The following is a 22,700-nucleotide window of genomic DNA, read 5'->3' as shown; positions in this document are numbered from 1 at the left end:
GCGGCAGCGATGAGGCCGCGGCTGTGAGGAGGCTGTGCTGGAGGCCAGGCTTCAGCCTCCTCACGGCCGCTGCCGCTGCCACCACAGAAGGGCCGGGTGGAGGTGGCGGTGGCGAGGAGGTAGAGCCACCACGTGGCCTCCTCAGCCTCTCCGCCACCTCCACAAAAAGGCCGGGTGGCGTTGGAGGCCAAGAGGCCTCCAGGCAGCCACCCGGCCCTTCTGCGGAGGCGGCAGCAAGGAGGCCGGGAGGCTGTGCTGGAGGCCAGGCTTCGGCCTCCTCTCCGCTGCCACTGCGGAAGGGCCGGGTGGCTGCCTGGAGGCCTCTTGGCCTCTAACACCACCACCCAGCCTTCCCACGGTGGTGGCAACCAGGAGGCCGAGGCGGCAGTGATCAAGAAGGTAAGTAGGGAGGGAAAGAGGGAGGGAGGCAGGGACGGAGGGAGGGAGGGAGGGAAGGCCAGGGACTTTTGTCCCCAATGGTGGTGCGTGTGCATGCGTGCCGCCATTGGGGACAATGGGACTTGAGCATACGCAGATTCTGGTATACGCGGGGAGGTCCGGAACGGATCCCCTGCGTATATCAAGTGCCCACTGTATTTATTTCCACCATTTGAGAAGAAGAATTATGTCTCCAAGGGAAGTGAAATACCTTGTCTGAGAATGGACAAGGTATTTCAGAATGGACAAGCATCAAGTTGACAGTTGTCCAATGTGGTAGAATTTTTTAAAAAAAGCATTGTTTGTACATTTAAATTATTTGTGCCCTGCCTTTTAAGTATATAGATCCTTCAAAGAAGGTACCATTTCTTTTACAAAAATAGTAAAATGACAATGAGATAACATTGAAAACATCCATCAGGTCCTTAGTTCTAATAAAAGAATTAGTATCAGTTGGAGTGGGAAGGGAGACAGCAGGGGTGGGGAGGAAGAGACAGGTCAGATGTACCAAACTTTGCTGTCTCTGTTTCTCGCTTCTCTGGCTCCATTTGTGGGCCTTTTATGGTGAATATCCATGGGGACACATAAGAAATAGTGCAGCTGGAACAGCTATTATTTTTCACATGCCTGACTCAGTCCCTTGCTTTAAGCTTCCTGGAACTATGCCCTCTTTGAAGAAGGATACAAGTCACTCTTCATACTCTGTTAGCTAGTCTTCTTAGCCTTATTCATCTGTGGGACATCCAGGTTACTGTCCATCTTGGACAACTAACTACTTACTTTCACTGGGTGTATCCACATATATTGATTTATCTGCCATGCTGTAACAACAGCCTATTTCTACCACTGACGAAGACTCTTTGTCGAAACACATTTGGTCCTATTTTATCAATTTACCACTTGTAATGGTCTTTCTATGTTATCCCTCCCATTTGTGTCCTTGGAGGTGTTGAAAACTTCAGTTGTATTTGTATTTTATATGTATGACATCTCCAATATTTGATTTATTCGTTGGGATTTATAGTTCTTAAGCCTAGTACATATTGTCTACACTGGCTCTTTTACTCATTTGTCTCAGAAGCTTTTGATTTTATCTTTGGGCTTTGCACACAGACCACAGGATTGAATATATTTTACTATCCCTTTCATTTTTTATCCAACTCTTCCAGTTTGTTTCCAATAAAACTATTGCTATTTTATGATCATTGCTCCTTTTTTTTCCCCCTAGACTTTTTTGTTCTGCAGCTAGTCTTCTTAAACCATAAAGAGCATCCATAATGGACAAGGAAAATGTGCTTAAGGATTTGGGATCATACCACCAAAGGTCCCATCGGCATCCTTAGGATACACAAGTCTGAAAAGTACCCATAACAACAAAGAGAAGTCAAAAGTACACCCATTGGATGTACTAAATGCCGTATCCTACTTCAGTCAAAAGCAAAAAAAAAAAAAAAAAGATGTTTTCTCAAAATTGTCACAGCAAACTGAGTATTAACTACTGTCCTTCCCCAGTCCCAAAGTATAAAATATTTTACCACTCAAAACAGCTCCTCTTCTGTACAGACACGGCGGTAGAAAAATAAGATTTCTTTGCCTTCACAGCTGTGGAGTAGAACTTAACATGCATAGTCAGAGTCCTCTACATAATAGCTGGAGGAGATATATTCTGATTATCCCGAAAACCGTTGTAATATTTTTACAGTGCATATATACTCAGATTTAAGGTACATTGTGCAATGAGACTTAAGTGGAGCTAGGTTTGAATTCAATTGTAAAGATGATGACTGGAATTGGTCTTTCTCCCTATTTGAATGTCTTGCTGTCTTGGACCAGCAGAGTGTAATTAACCAAAGCATCCAAGCAGACTATATTCCTTCTCTCGTGGAATTATTGATTCAAGAGTTCTGCACTGCTGCAGTTACCTTAGTGAAAGGGCAGCATATGCTGAAAATGGCATTGTTCTCCTGTTACTTGAATGCAGGAGCCATAAACAGAGATTTGAACTGCTGTACAATGGGGCCATGACATAAATTCTGACTGTAAATAAAGTCTTGATTGATACATTTTTAAATTTAATTACATTTAAATAATGTATAATCATGCTTTGAATGTTTCTTTGACATCTCCAAATCAAAATAAATACATTCTGGTAGCTAAATAAAGATCTCAAATTCAAATCTTAATATTAGATTGTTTGGAAAGGAAGCTTTTTTTGGTATATATAGCTAATTGGGATTGATCTTGTAAACTAATCATTCGCTTGGTACCTGAAAAGATTGATAGTAGAACAGAGTGACTATGCACAACATCTGATTTTTAAAATAAGAATATGGACATTCCATTTAAACTTGGTGGATATTTTTCTACTCTTATTTCAGCTAGGGTAGGTCCAGAAAAAAAAAGTGATTGTTGTAGCTGTGACTAGACAATGTAGCAGAATAATCATAATAGGTCAATTGAATTCCATGATATATCACAGATATACAAGTCCTGGGAAATGTGCAAAATCTTGTCTGTGATTGATGATGTTGCACTGTGTGCTTGCAACTTTCATGTAGCATATTGCAGCTTTAAATAATCATTGTATGATAATATTATTTCTGTCCCCAGTTAAATTTCAGCAGACCCTTCTCATCCTCAGGAAGTGCTCCCCTGTCCATTGATGGGGGGGGGATGGTCATGCCCATATGGACACATACCCGATATAATAATACGGGGCATGGCAAGCTGCAGACAGTTGAATCTGCAGATTTCTAGCCTGCTTATATGGTGGCCCACTGTGTATGTCTGAAACTGCAGTGGCTTAGGAACAGTAGACTGAAAAGCAGTATGTTTGACCCTGTTTAGTAAATATGTTTTTGTATTACTGATAATTGGCAATTTGCCAGCATTTCTGAAATATTTTATTGACAAGGCCTTGTGATGCTGTTTCAAGACAAATTCTTCTGCCATGAACAGGTGTAAATAGAAAAACCTTAAAACTAGCTTATAATATCTTTGTTTAAACTCTACTTCATTTGCTTTCTTTTTTAATTGGTTCTTTGTAACAAGATTATGGTATGGCAAAGTTCGTGCTTAGTTAATTGAACAGACAGGAATTCAGAGGTGCTAAGAGAGAGTATTCTGTGTTTAGAATTGCATTTTTCCTGTATTTATCCTGTATAGTTTCAAGTTGTATGAGTAGATGAAATACCAAGAGTGTGGAAGTAGGATTGATATTAATTGTTCTTGGGAACGGGACTTCAGTTTGGCATTAAATGACTGTACTAGCAGCCTGTGGTCCAAGTGTGTGTGTATGTGTTGGAGAAGGTTTCTCACTCACGGTGGTGGGATGAGACATCCTCTTTCTTGGACCACCTGCCAATGCTGCATTGATGAGCTTGTTTGGCCTCACATCTTTCTGCACTTGCCCTTTCATGGGAAATCACAATTGGAAGCCACAGATGTTCAGGTGTAAGAGCAAACTGATTTGCCACAAAAGTTGATATATGGGTATAGAATTGTGAACGCACAGGGGGCAAAGTGGAAAATGTTGGGGGGAAAGGGTTTTTTTCCAGAAAAAAAATTGGAATATAGAATATATATATATATATATATTTTAAAAATGGTGAATAAAATACTTATGACTCTTCTGCATTATTACTAACAACTAGGCAGAAGGCAGAATTTTAGGTGGCACTGCATACACTATCTCAGTTCATTGCAAGTGCTGGGCATGGTTTCCTTTTTTCGGTTTTTTAAAGGGACTGAGTGTTTTATGTCTCCTTGATTCTATGGAGGACTAGCAAATACAAAATAATTTTGTTTACTTTATTAATCTTGATGATTTTCTCTATTTTTATTGTTTGTTTGCTTTCTTGCTTCACATGAACTGACAGTAGTTCAGATGTTCATTATATTTATGGGCCTTGTACCTGCATTTTAAGAACAAAATTAAAAATTAAAAAGTCAAATTTATTTGTAATTCTTTTTTTTTTAATAAACTATACTTTTGATGTATCAACCATGATAGTTTTTTGCTATCTTAAGTTATGCATCATATATTTTGCTAAAGCAACAGAATGAGTCAGTCTGTAAAAAGTAGAAATTTTGCATTTTTTTCCAAATTGTTTTTTCTTAGAGAAAAAAAACTGGTAATTTTTTTTCCCAATGGCTTCAAATTTTTCCAGGAACGTTAAATCTCTGTGTAGGTCTGTGTGTGGACTGTATTAAAAATGAGGAGACTGCACTAGCCCAGGCCTTGTTCAGGCAATTATGTTTAAACTAATGGGCATGTTTGTTTTTGGCCCTGATGGTTAGTTTCCACAGGGTTTTTTCTTTGCTCCTTAGGATATGGAGGGAGGAATTCTTAAATGTAATCTTTCAAGTATATCCAGAATCGGTGCTGGGGAGCCTAGAGCTTAATAATCTGATTTTAAACCTGTGTTGCTGGAAGTAGGTACTGTCAAGTTTTGAAACTTGCCTCCTATTAAATATGCCAAGATTGCTAGCTGTGTGCAGTGTTGGGAAGGTAGATGTTCATGTTTGTCCTGAGAGAAGCACTATGCTTACCGGGAAACAGACAAACCTGTGTGCATTGCTTCATGTAAAGGCACTTACCAGCTAAAAATGAAAAACTTAAGATGACAAAATCCTTAATGAAATGTGAAATGGCAATAGCAAGTAGCAAGTACATTTCTATACCACTTATCAGTGCACTTATGTATTCCCTAAGCAGTTTACAAAGATTGCATGTCTGCCCCAAGTAGTAAGAAATAGCCTTTTTCCTATCTTCCTGCATATGTCATTTAATAATAAAAACATGCACCATCAGCTTTGTGGCCTTTTAACTTTTATTTCACTTTTATTTTATTTTGCTTAAAAGGCACAGTGCCAAAATACTTGTCTTGCATGTTTGCAGTTTGTATTAAGACTGATAGCAACAGAACTGAAAATAAAATTGCTCTAAGACTTTTGGCCATTTTCAGTGAACCTGATTCCAGCCTCCTAACTTGTGCCCCCTATCTAGCTCCTTGCTGGAGTTTTTTTCTTCTTTTTTCCATTAGGCTTACGTACACTATATATAAAAATGCTTTTAATCAATGCTGCTTAAAAAAAAAGGTTTCAAACTATTTAAAATGTGGAAAAATTCCTTCCCAAATTTTTTGACAGAGAGAGACTGAGAACACACAGCATTGAATCATCAGGAAAATTGAAGATTTCCCCTGAACAACATTGGGATTTTACTGCTGAGGACTTGAAAGACCTTGGAGAAATTGGACGAGGCGCTTATGGTTCTGTCAACAAAATGGTCCACAAACCAAGTGGACAGATTATGGCTGTTAAAGTAGGTGATGCCCATAATTATGTTTGTACTTCTGATAGTAGGAGAAAAAGATGATGGAGAATTTAATGTTCATCCATCTAGCAACTGTTCTTTGCTTCCCCCTTTCTTCCTATTATAAGGTCTATATTGTTTAACAGTACAGTCTTGTTAATGGCTAAGTTGATATGGTATGTAGAATTTGACAAGGATACTTTCAAAAATTATGCTGGTTAAAAAAACAAGTGCAAAACCACATGAATGTCAAATGACATGAAGACATTGAAAAGTTATAGTAATATGGAACCTGAGACCTTTCATCTCTACGTCATTAGTTTAAATTCAACTCATACTGATAGAAATTACATTTTTATACATTGGCTAGTTCAGGATCCTTTCTAGAATGCTGCCTAACGCTTAAAAAAATGTTGCTGGAAATGCTCCAGGTTTGTAAGAGTTCTGATTTGGCATCTTTCACCAGCTCTGTATATTCTCAGAAGCAATCCATTATTTCCCTTAAAGCCCCAGATGGAATTTTCTGTTTTTAAAAACAGTAGACAGTATTACCATTTGGCTGAGTTATTAGCAGTTCTTTGTGGGTTGAGTTGGGTGTTACCTATCATTTTCATCTGCTGGAAAAAGAACCCACTGTTCTTTTCTTTTCTGTAACTAACAGTTATCCGATATTATATAGCTTCATTGGCAAATTAAAAAAAGTTAACAAAGGTGCTGTACAGATGGGCCCTATGGGGCACCGTCGTTACGTGCGAGGGGTGGCGCTTCCAGACGCGACTCGCCCCTTGCACGTGACGAGGGTGTCAAAATGGCAGCGCCGTGTACATATGGGCGCCGCCATTTTGACGTGACGGATGTCAAGCGTCCGCATGTCCCAGCGTTATTGTGATGCCGCTAGTGTGCCATTGGTACACTGCAGCATCACAACCGCGCCGCAGAAGGAACCCACTTTTTGCGGGTTCTTTTTGCTGCGCGAGGGAGCTGTGCAGTTTGTCCTCTGCAGCTCCCTCACGTAGCAAACCAGGGTGGCGGGAGACCACCATTTTTGGGCGGTCTGTATCCCGCCAACGACCATGGGGATTTTAATTTCCGATTTTTGTGATGACCACAGTTTCTTAACAAAACTGGACTCCAAAATAGGTTGTTGCTAAATCAAGAGTGAATGTAGTCCAACTCAAGAGCAGACAAGAATGTTCTATGGAATATACTGTGCATGCTTTAAGATTGTTCCCTTATTATTATTATTATTATTATTATTATTATTATTAATACCCTGCTCTTCAGCCAAAAGGCTATCAGCGTGGCTTACAGTTTGTTAATTAGACATTTCCCTATAGTGAGCAGACAGATTGTTCATACTTCATACACTGCTGATCATTAGATATGATGAGAGTGGGAAAGCTTTTGACAACTATGTCCATAGAATCTTAGTAATATTTCACTGAACTTTTCTCATAGTGCATCTGTGCAGATGTCTTTGAACTACATCCATGGACACTAGCTAGGGGGAAGTCATTTCTCTCTCATTTCTTCCTTTTCCAGAGCTTTCAGGGAGCACAACAGTGTAGCCAGTCACAGGTAGATCCAATACAAACACAATATCAGCATGAAAAGCAAGGTATGAAAACAGTTCAGACACACCAAGGGCATCATGACCAGATAGGTAGGTAGGAGATAGAGATAGCAATGTCTTCTACACAGCTGATGCTAAGTCAGGGCTGCACCCATTCTCAGCTCAGGTAGCATTGTGCCTGGAACTGAGAGCTTTTAAGCCTGAGCTTCTAGAATCCCATCCAGATATCAGCTGCAGGCCATTGAAGAGTATCCAAAACCAACAAAATGAACTTCAACGGAGAAATGTAAGGTACTGCACTTAGGCAAAAAAAATGAAATACACAGATATAGGATGGTGGACACCTAGCTTAACAACAGTAGATGTGAAAGAGATCTAGGAGTCCTAGTAGATCACAAGTTGAACATTAGTCAACAGTGTGATGTGGTAGCTAAAAAGGCCAGTGCGATTCTAGGCTGCATCAATAAATAGATCTATAGAGTCAAGATCAAGGGAAGTAATAGTACCACTCTATTCTGCTTTGGTCAAGCCTCACCTGGAATACTGTGTCCATTTCTGGGCACCACAGTTCAAAAAAGATGTTGACAAGCTGGAGTGTCTCCAAAGGAGGGCAACAAAATGGTGACGGGTCTGGAAACCATGTCCTATGAGGAGAGACTTAGGGAACTGGGCATGTTTAGCCTGGAGAAGAGAAGGTTAAGAGGTGATATGATAGCCCTGTTTAAGTATTTGAAGGGGTATCACATTGAGGATGGAGCAAGCTTGTTTTCTGCTGCTCCAGAGAATATTACCCAGAACAATCAGTTCAAGCTACAGCACAAGAGATTCCACCTCAACATTAGGAGGAACTTCCTGACAGTAAGAGCTGATTGTCAGTGGAACACACTCCGTCAGAGTGTGGTGAAGTCTCCTTCTTTGGAGGTTTTTAAACAGAGGCTCAATAGCTGTTTGTCAGGGGTGTTTTGATTGTTAGTTCCTGCATGGCAGGGAATTGGACTGGATGGCTCTTGTGGTCTTTTCTAACTGAGATGCTATCCTACCCTTTATTCAACCAGGAAACCTTCAGTGAGCAAGCACTTCTTTGTTTAGTGGCTTGCTGAACCTGTACCTCTTCTTGGGAGTCAGAAGCCTCTCACTAACATTATCCAGTTCAGAGTGCTGTCTGTATCTTAAAACAAAGTTTCAGCTGTCAGTTCTCTTGCAAGTCCTTTGATCTCCTTGACTCACCTCAAAGTCCCATAACACTGCCTGCTCCTCTGTGACATTTAGAGGTCATCCTCTGGTGAGAGTTCTTCCAGCTAGGGATATATCTGTTTCCATGTCTGGTAAATTGCCTCAATGTTAAAAAAAGACCTACCGTATATACTCGACTTAAGAAATATATGCCCCAAATTGCTCCTAAAATTTTGGGGTAGACTTATAGAAGGGTCAACTATTCAGTAGTGCTTAGAAGGGTCCCAAAGCAAGTAAACCTGTCACCTCATCTCCTTTGAACACCAATTCCTTCCCCTCTCCAGGCCGTTTTCCAAGCCTTGGCTTCCTGGCGGAAAAACTCGCCATTTAAAAGCACTTGTGTCTCTCTCTGCTCTGTTTTGCAAGCCTTGCCTTCCCAAGGAAAAACCTCTCCATTTAAATCCAATTGCTTCTCTTTTGCTCCCTTTTGCAAGACCTGGATTCCCATGAAAAAATCTCTCCATTTAAATCCACTTGCTTCCTTTTTCAATCCAGTGTTAAAATCTTTCCTCCAGCAGCTGGGAATTGGTTGGGAGAGGCCCAGAGAAGGAGGGACGGAAGTGGTATTTCCCCCTAGGTTTTACCCTTCACTTATCCACGGGTCATATCAAAATCTAGATTTTGCCCTGAAACCTTCCCTCAACTTATACATGAGGTCGACTTATACATGAGTATATATGGTACTAGGAAATAAGACTGGTTTCTACCAGATAGCTAGGTTTCTCCCAATCTACTGTAGACTGCTTCACATTTTGCATTTCAACTAAGGTTTGTTGTAGCAGATGCATGAAATAGGACTGCAGTGTTGTACACCCTTAGACAGGTACTATGGAGCTATGACCCTTTGTAGCAGACAGACACACATACACATTTAGCAAGCTGTTGGGTATTTGAGGATCCGTGTGACCATCCCATGCTGCAGGCAACACTGAAGTGTAACTGTCAGCTAAAGTGTGAAAAGCTTCTTAGAGGAGATAAGTTTGCAGAGTGACACATTGTACTTTAAGTGTACTTTTCTTTCTCTTGTCTGTTTCTCTGTCTGCCTGTCTTTCTCTTTACACACACACACATTTTTATTTCTCTCTTCAATAATATTTTCAGGATGGTGGATTAAAAGAAATAATAATGACTATAAATACAAACAATATATAACAAAGGAAAAGTATTCAAGATAGATCACAGTACCATGACAAAATACTGTTGTATATATAACTCATGAGTTATATAGTGAGTAAAGCAGCTCTTAGCCCACCACATTGTGTATTGTCTAATTAACAGTTTGTAAGCTGCTCTGATAGCCTTTTGGCTGAAGAGCAGGGTATAAATAAATAAATAAATATTATTATGTGGCTTCTGTGCTGTCAGTTGGTAATTTTACATTTTGCCTAGTTTTGAAATGGACATATAGCCATTATCCCAAGAAGGGAGAGCATTTTAAAATGTTGCAAACATTTACTGTATTAAATGTAGATTTTAAATAAATAAATAAATAAACAAGCAAGCAATACCTCTTTTGGGCCAACTTCAAAACATAAAATACTTGCATAATGTATTTTATGCTTTGGAGTAGGCCCAATAAAGGTATCGCTGCACTGTGGATTTAAAATGATTAAGGTAGTTTAAAAAGCCTGTGAAAGTTTTTTCTGGCAAATGTAGAAGCCCTAACAGGTAATGTTCAAATCCATCTTATGATAAGCCTTCTTGATATAGAAAAACTGATTATTCATCATTTGCCTGAGGTTGCAAAAGTCCAAAGGCAATAGCTATAGTTAGTTATGTCGATGTACACTGTTAAGAGGAATAGTTTACAGACCCTGCTTGTGAAAGTCAATCTGGCATTTGCCTGAGAAGAAAAATTAGTACGTAGTAATGCCATAAGAAAATTAGTATAGTGAAATTCCAGGATGAAAGGGTGTCACTCCAAATGAGACACTTTTGTGGGCATTTGCCATTTTGCAGTGACTTGCAGTCAGGAAAATATTGCCACATTATATAAGTTGGGATGGATTTGTATCTTCCTGTTACTTAGGCTGTACATCCCTCGCTTGCTTACCTGTAACATGGTTTGTTTATAACTCCTCTGTGTGTGTGTCTCTGCGTGTGCATGCTTGCACACACAAATTTACAGAATCCTCAAGAGGAGATAAATGTTTATACCTCCCAGTATAATTGTGACTTGCACTAATAAGTCCTTTGAAGTTCGCTTCAGTTATTCTTCTTTCTACATGTGACTCCTACCTGGCCTTCTTTTCCACTTAACATCAAAGAATCAACTCCACGTTCACTCCAATATTCCTCTAGCTTTTTTCATCTCATTCTGTGCCATACTTAGACAGAAAAAAAGGAAACACACAAATATAGGATGGGGACCCCTGGCTTGACAACAATAAAGAAATTCATTTATTCACACACACACACACACACACACACACACTCTAAAAGGTCGAGGGAGGAACTCTATGCTATTTACAGTTGGTTTTGGCAGCAGGTTAAACACTCAAGAAACATTGATGGAATTCATTATAGTTTGGATATATCTTGGAATTATCACTTCTGTAGATGTGTTCAGGCAGTTCCTTATTTGAACCATTACCACATTACCCATAGTTTTACAATGAACCGCTTGCTTGTATTAAACAGATGTGCAGTTAATTGATGACTGTGATGTCCTGCCAGGACTGATTGAATCTCACGCTGCATTTTCTTTCACATTGGTTCAGGCCATAGTATGTTTAGTGTAGGAAAAGTTCTTTGTATTAGTTGTGGGAGGAGCTGTAGGATTCCCCTGCATTATTTCCAGGTTTGGTTTGCCCTTTCCCAGCATGCTCTGCTGTAGCTAGAGGTTTTTAGTTGGGGAGCAGTCTTTGCTGTGAGCAGAGAGAGCTGTCTTTTGGTGGCAAACAGGCCCAGACAGCCGGAAAGGGCATTTCTTACACTTTAGCCATTTTAGTTACCAATTTAGCCAATTTAGTTACCAAGTACTGTAGCCATTTTAGTTACCAATTTAGCCAAATTAGTTACCATCAGCAAGAAAATAAAGGAGTTCAGGAGCTGAAAGACCCTGCACCAGCTCCATTGAGAGAGGAGAGCAAACCAACATCAGACCCAGAAAGATGACACCCTGAAGATTGCTGAAACTGTAAAGTATCTTTTATTTAGAGCTGGGGAGGAGAAAACTCTTTATTTTTGTCCTTTAAATTAAACTTCCCCCTCTTTTGAACTTTACATTCAGCTTCAGAGCCTTTTTGGGTAAAGAGTTTGATCTCACCAGGGTACCGGCGTTGCACACCCAAACCTGCCACCACCTTTAGTTGGGTGTGTCTTCACAATGACTATAGAATATTGTTCCCCAGAGTATTTTTATCCTGTAACTAAAAGAGAGAACAATACAAGCTCTTCCCAGGTCTGCAGTTGTAACTTTCTCAGGTAGCTCAGAGGGATGGTTCTGTAGTAGGAGAGTTTAAAGTACATTTTTCTCTCTCAACTATCAGAGTACTGAGATTCTTAAGAGGATCATGCCATTGTTGCTATAGCAGTGTGTGGGCTTTTGTGACACAAATACTTGGGGCCAAGTACAGTCAAGATTAAAAGCTTTTAAAAGAAAATTAATGTACGGTACTTAGAGATGGTTAGAGATGGTCACATCTCTTAGGGAAATGCCACCCTGTCTCTTTTGTCTTTGGATAAAGACTGTGAGGCAGAAAAATATCCTGTGAAGGAGATGTTTGCATTTAGAGATGCTATTTGCTGAAAATATCAATTTGGGTGGAGAGTGATTGGCAAGAAAGCAACATGGGGAAAGGGAAATGATAAGAAAAAGATCATGTTAGTGAAGGGTGCTTACAAGTAGTTTCAGATCTGCCCTGCAGATTGTACTATAGAGTGATAGTTAGATGGCTTCCAACCAGTTCTTAGCCTGCTCTCCTGAACTGTTTGCTCAGTTGTGGTGTTGTATTTTTTTTCTTTGTGACTGCAAAGTACCTACAGCAATTCCTCAGCAGCTTCCTCTTGTGAGTTAGCAGTGTTGCAAGATAAGGAGCTATACTGTTGTGAATGGCTGGTTATCATACAAGTTATATGGTGAAAGTGAAGGGTGAAGCTTTCAGCTTGTAGGTTTCAGTTGGTTGAGCATTTGTTAATTCTTCACTGATACAGAACAAGGGACATGACCTGAAAAAAATGCAGCCATTAACACAAAAAAAAGAGACCGGTTAGGTTCCTTGATAATAGAACGAAGTCAGCCCTCCATATCCATGGCTTGAAAATATTCTAAATAAATACATTCAAAAAAGTAAATCTTGATATTGACATTTTGTATAAGGTACACCATTTGAATATGTCATTATATTTAATAGGACTTGAGCATCCATGCATTTTGGTATTCAGGGGGTGGTCCTGGAACCAAACCCCCAGTGGATACCAAGGGCTCACTGTACTAGGTGGGGAAAGGAGTATCAGATAGTAATGATAACATGAATACTCATTCATAATAGAGCATTCCACTAAGGGTATTGTTACTCCAGTATATTCTGAGCAAGGAAGTTGATTTTTGCACTTAAAAGGTGGCATGGGATATTACCATGTGTAGGTGCTGCTCCGAAACAGGTGTCATTTCTTATAATAATCCCATGCTTTGTCTAATTAACAATTTGTAAGCTGCTCTGATAGTCTTGGCTGAAGAGCGGGATATAAGTAAATTATTATTATTATTATTATTATTATTATTATTATTATTATTATTATGCTTTAGGATGTATGTTCACTGTAAACAGGAGCAAGTTGTTCTAGATGTGTGTACATTTTCCTATAAGATAGATACATGTCAGCTATCCTGTAGTGTTGCACTTGCACTTAGCCTTGCACACCTTCAGTTGGTAAGGAGACATCAAACAGAGCTCCTCTCACTTTATTTATTAAGTACAGTGTCTTTATACATGAATAAACCTAGCTGTATTCCTGTCCTTGGCTGCATCTGCATTGCAGAAATAATGCAGTTTGATACTGCTTTAACTGCCATGGCTAATTGTGGTGGAATGCTGAAACTTGTAATTTTGTGAGATATTAAGCCTTCTCTGTCAGAGAATTCTGGTGCCACAACAAGCTACAAATTCCAGGATTCCATAGCACTGAGCCTTGGCAATTAAAGCAGTGTCAAACTGGGCTATTTCTGCAGTGCCAATGTAGCCCTTGTAGATAGTTCAGGAAATGGCATAATGGTTCCACCACCTAAGATGACAAAGGGAAAAAGATTGTTTTTGCTACCATCAATTCTGTCACAAAATCCATGACATATTGGTATGAAATAATTTTATGCTTAGTCAAAGAAGAACTCAATGTCCTTCTCTCCATAGTATGACGTTTCTTTGCGAAACTGCATGATCATTTTTATTGTTTATTTTCATTGTATTTCATTTATTTACAACATTAAAGAAGGATTCGCAAAACTGCTGTTCACACAGAGAAAGTTTTCTTTATCTAAGGGCCTAAACAGTGATCTATCTATCTATCTATCTATCTATCTATCTATCTATCTATCTATCTAAACCAAAATGTTAATGTTGAAGGGATGAAATAGCAGTGATTAAAAAAATGCTTGTTACACAGGATTAACTGCAGAGGGTGCTGCCAGCCAAGATAAGAACAACTAAGAGCTTTCTTGTCTAGTACAAGCTGCATACTTGGTAAAAAAAGTCTCTCCCCTCCTCTACAAAGGTAGACAGTGCCTTCATTTTTTTCACTCAGAGTTTTGGAAACACTTTCCTAATCATAACATGTGTACCACTGAAGAACAGATATCTAGATGATACATTGCAATTAAAATGTGTATATTGGAGTTGTTTTTCTTAATGGGAAATATCTATATTCAACCTTCTTGACTTTACAAAAGAAATTACTCAAGATGTCCAGTATTTACCAGGATCTCATTCCCAATCCCATTAAAGTGATGAGTTATTAAAATATGTTAAAAATGTCAGTCCACTGAGCTCTTGAAGGTCACATTTCCAATATTGTGTTTAGCTCTGCAGTGTTTTGTGGCTTGTAACTGATGAGTTACATGATGCTCTCTTCCCATGGTGCAGCATATAATGGGCAACCCTCAGCACACCCATTTGGGTCAATATTTATTCCAAGTGACTGCATGCTCTTTGTCATTTTCACTGTCTTTGAGTTACCATTTCTATGTCAACCAGTGGATAGTGCTGTTTCTTTCTCTTCCAGATAGTGTGGGAATTAAAAATGAAAAAATTACATTCTAGGACAGTGGTCTTTAAAGGATTTTGGACTTCAGTTCCCAGAATCTGAGATTATTGGCCAACATGGCTGAGGCTTCTGGGAGCTGAAATCCAAAATCTCTTAAAGGACGTAGCTTGGGGACCACTGTTCAAAGATAATATCCCACTAAACTGTTAGCCATGCATTGCTGTATTATACTATATAATATAACATTTTATATTAATCACTCTCCTTTGTTGTTCTTACATTTTCAGGAATTAATTGTGCCTAATTGCTAATTAGTATGTTTTCAGCATGATTACTTTAAACAACTGGTTTGTTTGTTTGTTTGTTTGTTTGTTTTGTTATAAGGAAAACTGGCAAGCTAGGATTTTCTTCCAGTAAAGAACATTTGGTTGTTACCATGAAAACCTGTCTAGGAATTACTTATTGTTGTGTCCTTAGTTGATGACAATATCTTTTCCCTTTATTATTTCAGAGAATTCGGTCAACGGTGGATGAAAAGGAACAGAAGCAGCTTTTAATGGATTTGGACGTAGTCATGCGAAGCAGTGACTGTCCATATATTGTTCAGTTTTATGGAGCGCTCTTTAGAGAGGTAGTCAGTTTGTAACTGATCATTTCATCAATACATTCCAGGAATTTTTATGGATAAAGAAATTTATTAATTAAAGAGTCCTAGATGACAGAGATGCATATGAAGAAAATTGTATCTATACACCAGCACTGACTTTAAGAAAGCTACACAGTGCCTATTTCTCTCTGTATGTACCTGCATGAATGGTGAAACAGACATAGTGGATCCTCTGTGTCCCATAGTTGCAGTCAATGCACTGCACTAGGCAAGCATGCAGGACAAGACCTTCTCCCTTGTTTTGGAATGTTCTCTTGGAAGCCCAGTTGATGCCACCCTGGCTTCATTTCAGTGTCAAGTAAGAACATGGCTGTTTATTGAAGCCTTTGCGGCATAACTGATTCATTCCAAAATGTTGATGCAGATGGTTTTCAACTGTTTTAACCTTTTAAACTTGCTTTTAAAGTGCAAAATTGTTTAATATGTTTTTACTCTGTTTAAATGATTTGTTATTTGTTTAAATTGTTTTAACCTTTTAAATTGATTTTATTTGTAGACTGCTCTGATATCTTGTAATATAGGGTTGGGCATAAATATTTTAATAACTAAATAATATTTGAATACATGTTATTTCAAAGTTTGTCAAAAAGTTGATTATGGTTTTCTGCTCTACAGCAGTGGTTTTCGCTTCCTGACTTTCATGACTTCACATGTCAAGCACTCCCTTCTTCCAAAGATCTCAAGATGGCATATATAGTTCTCTCTCTCTCTCTCTCTCTCTCTCTCTCTCTCTCTCTCTCTCTGTGTGTGTGTGTGTGTGTGTGTGTGTGTGTGTGTGTATCTCCCCCTCTCTCTTCTTCCTTGTCCAGCAGTCCTCTGCAATAAGGTCATTAATAAAATGTTCCTTTCCAGATGATGTGGAAAATATTTCCAGAAGAGACACCATAATGTGGCATTAAAGTGTGTTTTGTGCTAGGAGCAGGGAAGCTATTGTTCCATTTAGTCAGTCAGTCAGGAAGCCTCCCTCCCACATACATTTTATCCTATGTAAGATAGTAGAGAGAGGTATATATATATATATCTTCCACTTCATCTGTGAAGTTACCTTATTGCAGAGGATTGTCTCTCATATTTTAGGACATGGCATTGACCAAGGTTGTTTAGCCATGCCATCACCCAATATGAACTAAGAACATATCCTCTAACATGTTCTTCCTATGCCATGTTGTGACAGTACATTATAAGCAGATTAGTGCTGGGCAGTGTTTCATTTCAGAAAACCTTACTGTTACTAATCTTCTAATCAAGGAGCTTAGTAAGTGTCCAAAGAAACCAGTGCTTCCTATTTTTATCTGTATCCATTTCTACTTTCTGTGTATGTAAATCTATCCAGAAATTCATTTTGTCAGTTGCTCCATAAAGCAACATAAGTGTAGTTGTTTACACAAGACTCATTATAAGATTTTGACAGGGTAAAATAAAATCCATTAGTGATTATTTGTTTGAAAGCTTGTGAAGGACAAGGTTCTTACTGTAGTTGTTGGAAGTTGGTTTCACACTTTGAAAGGAAGGTCCAAGAAACTACAAACCAGTGGGCTTGGCATCAGTATCTGGTACTATGTTCCAATAAAATGATTTATAAATGAATGTAAGTTATATTTTCGAATAGGCAGTTGCTGTAGAGAGTGACCAAAAATAATGTTTTAAACCTACTGATTTTTGTGGGGTTTTTGGGATATGTGGCCGCGTTCTGGAAGAGTTTATTCCTGATGTTTCGCCAGCATCTGTGGCTAGCTTTTTCAGAGAATGCTGGCATGGGAGTGAGTGGGGTATATATATACTGTGTGACCCTTGGTTGAGAGGAAATGATTTACATGTTGATTTCTTTGTTGGCCAATTGTTCAATGGCAAGGCCTCAGGATATCTATTTAATTAATGATTCATTGTCTGCTTAGAAACCCCCCTGATCCTGGGTGGTTTTCATTTGCATTTGCTGGGTCTTGATTTTGGTGTTTCTCAGGACTGGTAGCTAAACTCAGTTTAAGCATTTCTTCTTTCCTGCGGACGGTGTCGAGATGTTTGTGGATTTCAATGGCTTCCCTGTGCATTCTGACGTGATAGGTGTTGACATGGTTCAGAATTTCAAAATCAAGTCCCAACAAGTGCAAATGAAAATCACCCAGGGTCAGGTGGGTTTCCCAGCAAACAGTTGGTCATTATTTAAATAGACACCCTGAGGCCTTGCCATTCAACAACTGACCAACACAGAGATCAACATGAAATCACTATGGATTCCAGCTGTGAAAGCCTTTGACTTCAGTCTTTTAGACCAATTGCTACTTGACAGAAGAGGAATCAGAATGTATTGTTATTAACAATTGTTAAGTGTGATCATAAACATTTGTATACTAAATGTCAGTGCCTATGTATTCTATGTCAGATTACTTTTCTTGCTTTCCTTTTCCATCACAACTCAGAAGAAGTGCTTGTCATATTTTTGCATAAATTTGACTAATAAAAAACCCTTTCTTCTTTTTATTTTTTAGGGTGACTGTTGGATCTGTATGGAGCTTATGTCTACCTCGTTTGATAAATTTTACAAATATGTATATAGTGCATTAGATCACATTATTCCAGAAGAAATTCTAGGCAAAATCACTTTAGCTGTAAGTTTTCTTTCTGCTGCCTTTTTTGTGCACAGTTCTGCTTGCTTCTTTAATCCATGTTCTAGACAGGAGCTAATTTGACTTATTTAGTTTTGTTGCTGTTAAAATGTAACTACAAACAGACTTTAAAATAGTTTATTCAAGCCCATTGAAGTATTAAGAAAAATCAAGCAACCTTTTCTGTTGCCTTTTGTTTGTATTAACTACCCTGTAACATGCTATTGCTATTAAAAGTGTGAAGGAATGCTTTCCTGTTGCCTCATAAGTTTCTGGGATGCATCTTAATGTTTATTAATTTTGAATTGTGTGAACAGGACTTTTAAAATATATTTTCCTCCATAAAACTTTTGCTTCTCTTCTAGACTGTGAAAGCACTAAACCACTTAAAAGAAAACTTGAAAATCATTCACAGAGGTAGGTTTTGCTTTACCTGTAGAAATAACTTCTCTTCCTCTTAAAATTATAGGTCACACAATGTGGCTTCTTCATAGAATTCATTAAAAATATTCTCCTTGTGCAGCATTGCCCTTTTGTATTGTAGCCTGCTTAAAATACAGTGGGCCCTTGTTATCCACTGGGGTTGGGTTCCAGGATCCCCGTGGATAAGAAAATCCGTGGATGCTCAAGTACCACTAAATATAATGGCAAAGTAAATGTTGTCCCTTAAATTAAATGGAAAACCAAGGTTTGCTATTTGGAATTGATACTTTTTTTTTAATGTTTTCAAGCCATGGATGCTTGAATCTGTGGATAAAAAATCCGTGGATAAGGAGGGCCTTCCATTGCTTAATTAGAAGCATTGATATGCTGGGTTAAAGAGTTTGAGTTCTGTCCCCTTCCTTTTAGTTTTTTTTAATCTGTTGTATTTGTCTCTTGATTTATTGTTGATGTTATTATTATTGTTGTTGTTGGATTGGATTCAAACACTCCTGTTTGAGGAAATCTGTTTATAGAATATTCGCTCTGGCAGCAGAGCAAAGGAGGCAGCTCCTTGTATCCTCGGGAATAGTATGGGGCTGCAGAGGGGAGGGATGAAACAAGGGAAGTTGCCACTCCTCCAGAAGAAGAAGAAGCCTGTAATGGATCAGGGTTCCTTCTGTGAATGAAAGGATCTCCTCCATTAGTGGAAGAGAAGCTACTATGCAACCCACTGTTTTTACAGTGTTTATTTTTCAGTTTTAAATTCTTACCAGTTATCCTGAGTAATGTACTTGTGGTTGAACAGTGGAGTACTTCCACAGAATCCAGAAGGACTTGTGAATGAGCTCAGGATTGCAGAGTAGGTTTGACAAAAGTTTAAGTAATGTTGAATTCCAAATATTTATCTGAAATTCCTTTTTGTATCTCACAGTAGCTGCGGAAAAATCATATTTTTAAAAACTGGATTTTGTTTGCAAGTAGTGAGGTCAAGAAGAAGTGCTCCCCTGCAGAACTTAAAACTCAGTTAGACTTCTATAGGGAAATGGCTCTTATACATCATGTAGCTGTTTCTAAGAACCAGTAGCAGGAAAAAGCCCATAGATAATCCAGAACATGTTTGTGATTTAAGCAATTTAATCTTCTATGTAATCATTTTGATGGACTGGCTGCACATGTTTGTAAGTTCTTTTAAGTCTCAATATGGAACTGGCACTGATAAACATGCCAGGTCATGTGGTCCAGTTCAGCTCCTGGCATCTATGGTGGAAGGAAATAAAGCAAGGTGGAAAAGGTTGCATATCCCTTGCTAAGAATGTGGACATCATCCAACTTCACTGCTAGGCTGCTTTGTAGCCTGAAATAATAATGGGAGATTCAGTCACCAGTCTCTGGTGTAATATAATGTAATTTGATTTTTATTTTGGAACTGACCCTGAAACCTAAAGTACAAAACACACTGCAGAAATAATCCAGTTTCAGACTGCTTTAACTGCCCTGGCTCAATGCTAGAAGTTTCTGGGAACTAGTTTTTTTGAGACAGACAACCTGTCAGAGAGCTCTGATGCCACAGTAAACTACAGTTCCCAGGATCCCTGAGCACTGAGCCAGCGCTGTTAAAGAGGTCTCAAACTGAATTACTTATGCAATGTGTTTTGGACCTAAGTGTCATAAAGATAAAAGCAGCTATTGTTAAAATATGCTGTTGAGGAAGAAAGTTTAAAGTTACATAATGTCTTCAGTCCTCATTTTGTTTCTTGTAGCTATGTAACTTTCAGCTGTTTGAAAGTGAAGAACTTTGCAGCTTACTTAGATGTTTGTCTGCTTGTTCACATTCTTTGCAGATATTAAACCTTCCAATATTCTTCTGGATAGAAATGGAAATATTAAACTCTGTGATTTCGGCATCAGTGGACAACTTGTAGACTCCATTGCCAAAACCAGAGATGCTGGGTGCCGACCCTACATGGCAGTAAGTGGGATTTAAAAATTTACATGTGATAGAGGAGGTGAGAAAGGGAATGGAATCTGTTATTCACTACTCCAGTTGTGGACAAAAGTAAAATGTTCAGTACTAGAATTCTAAGCCATCCTAGAGTTGGATAACATTAATTGTCAGATTCAAAGCAGTGATCTGTTGACAACATTAGAGGAGACAAAGGGTGCTCAAAGCAGGGAGCCCAACATCCTTAGAATTTGCTCATCCTGATGTCTGTGTTGTACATGGGACAGATGCAGGGTAGAGCAGGCTCTCTTGCTCCCTGAGTCAGGGGCAGAAGTGCTGCTGATGCTGTTATCATCACCAGTCTTTATCACTCCTAGTATTACTGGCCCTCCCTGTGCCCCCTCTTCTGTTTCCCTCCATCCTGCCTTGCCTTGCCATGTCTTGCCACCTATTGCCATCTCACCTGCACAAACTGATTGGAAGTGCTCTGAAGGGTCTCCTTGCAATCCAGTATTATAGGTCTTGGAGATTGCATGAGTCAGCAGCACACATGTGCCTGAAATGTTTTGGTGTGTTACGCTGATATAACTATACTGGTTAGTGTTCAGCAGGAGGAGGAAAGAATCTGTAGACAGAGTGACTGAGAAAGAAGTAAGACATTGAAGAAATAGGCTGCTTGGAGCTGGTAGATTTTCTCTGCCTTCTCTTGCCACCCTGTGCACAACCTTGCAGAAAAGAAAAAGACAACTGCTGGCATTGTGCAGCAACAGACGTCTGCCCACAGTCTCCCAGAGCACCCTGACTCCACAGAGCTAGGTTTTGTGCTGGCTGTAGAGAATGAGACTTTCCAGATCACCACCAGGACAAGAAGTAGAGAGCAACATACTCCTGACACTCCCCTCATTTGAAAGTGGCAGAAGGGATTTTGAAGTACCTGAGAAAAGTCTTGCTGATTGGACCATGCCATTGATGAAATGACTGCAGCTAAATTCATATTGGGACTCACATGAAGACACTGATGAGGTTAGACCGATGTGGTGTAGCATTGCATGTGAGAGCATGCACACCTATTGCCTTATAGCCACATCCTTGTGTTGATGCAATGTTCAGAGGCATCTTTTTTCCAGAGCACTGGCATTTGGATGGTTGCTTTACAGAAAAATAATTAAGATCCTCTGGCTCCTGCCAGTGTCTTTCCTGGAAATAATTATACGCACAGATGTATCTAAATTGGTTTGTATATTCCACACAGAACCCATAATCTGGGCTAAACAGCTACAGGTTTCTGATTTGAGTGTATTCTGCCGTGCAGTAGTGTTATATCCTGTAAAAGGGACAAACAGCTCCCCTCCCATCTCTTACAGTTTCTTCTTCTTCCTCTCTTTATATTTTTTCAAGTGTAATTTTTATTTCAATTTCAATTAAGAGGCTCAATCAAACAAACACATTAAACAAGCAAACAAATAAGTTAATTAAAACACATACCTTCCTTTTTTGTTTCCATTAATTACAAACTTAGTTACATACATATCTATTTCTTTAATGGAACAATATAAACCAGACAATCTTCTTAATCAGTCTGTCTTCTCCATCATACTATCTCATACAATCTTCCCACTTGTTATTTCCTAAGTCTTCCAGTTCCCACATATCTTGCATTGTTTTGCTTTACCAATTATCTCCTTTATGTCTTTTCTTATGCTTACTCTTCAGCTTTATATTTCCCTATTAGCCACCCTTACAGTATTTTACCTCTCTGTTTTTTCTTTCATCAAATACACACTAAATGTAAAATAATACAAAGGTAAAAAATAAATATATGGCATTTAAGTTATCACTACCAAGGTTGTCATATATCCAAACAATCTTGCTTATTCTAACTCTATTCCTTTTGTTGCTATATCCCCCCCCCCCAATTTCTCTCTATATACATAAGAATTTTTCCATTCTTCTAACTGCTCCTTACTTGAGCTTTTCCTCAATTTCATGATAGCAAGTCTGTTTCCATTATATCATAAAATTTAATCAACCATTCTTCTACATTTGGTATCTTATTTAATTTCCAGTATTAACATATAAAAATAATTTTACCATAATTTTTCTCTGTCTGATTATCAAATAATTCTTCCTCTATATATGACTGGTTTTGTTGTCTTATTTCAGCCAGAGAGGATAGACCCCAGTGCATCCAGGCAAGGATACGATGTGCGCTCTGATGTCTGGAGCTTAGGGATTACATTGGTGAGTAAGAAACATTTAGGACTTTCCATGCTACTGCTGACATAACTTTAAAACTTCATATG

At 38.7% G+C, this 22,700-nt stretch overlaps 1 protein-coding gene across 7 annotated transcripts in view; it reads left to right on the top strand.

Moving 5' to 3' along the window:
- The window catches only part of MAP2K4 (mitogen-activated protein kinase kinase 4), a 67,844-nt gene that overhangs the window by 36,812 nt on the left and 8,332 nt on the right, over nt 1-22,700 (top strand). For all 7 annotated transcript variants that reach the window (XM_089534561.1, XM_089534526.1, XM_089534517.1 and 4 more), the window contains 6 exons: nt 5,590-5,764; nt 15,274-15,393; nt 17,916-18,035; nt 18,398-18,449; nt 20,297-20,424; nt 22,561-22,638. In XM_089534561.1, coding sequence (XP_089390687.1) covers nt 5,590-5,764; nt 15,274-15,393; nt 17,916-18,035; nt 18,398-18,449; nt 20,297-20,424; nt 22,561-22,638 — 673 coding nt within the window. The remainder of the gene's footprint in view (nt 1-5,589; nt 5,765-15,273; nt 15,394-17,915; nt 18,036-18,397; nt 18,450-20,296; nt 20,425-22,560; nt 22,639-22,700) is intronic.

Source organism: Sceloporus occidentalis, unplaced genomic scaffold, assembly GCF_023333645.1.
Source record: "Sceloporus occidentalis isolate IW3139 unplaced genomic scaffold, rSceOcc1.0.p SCAF_1, whole genome shotgun sequence".
Classification (NCBI taxonomy): Eukaryota; Metazoa; Chordata; class Lepidosauria; order Squamata; family Phrynosomatidae; genus Sceloporus; species Sceloporus occidentalis.
Note: the sequence above shows the minus strand (reverse complement) of the source record. Positions and strands in the feature narration are given on the sequence as shown.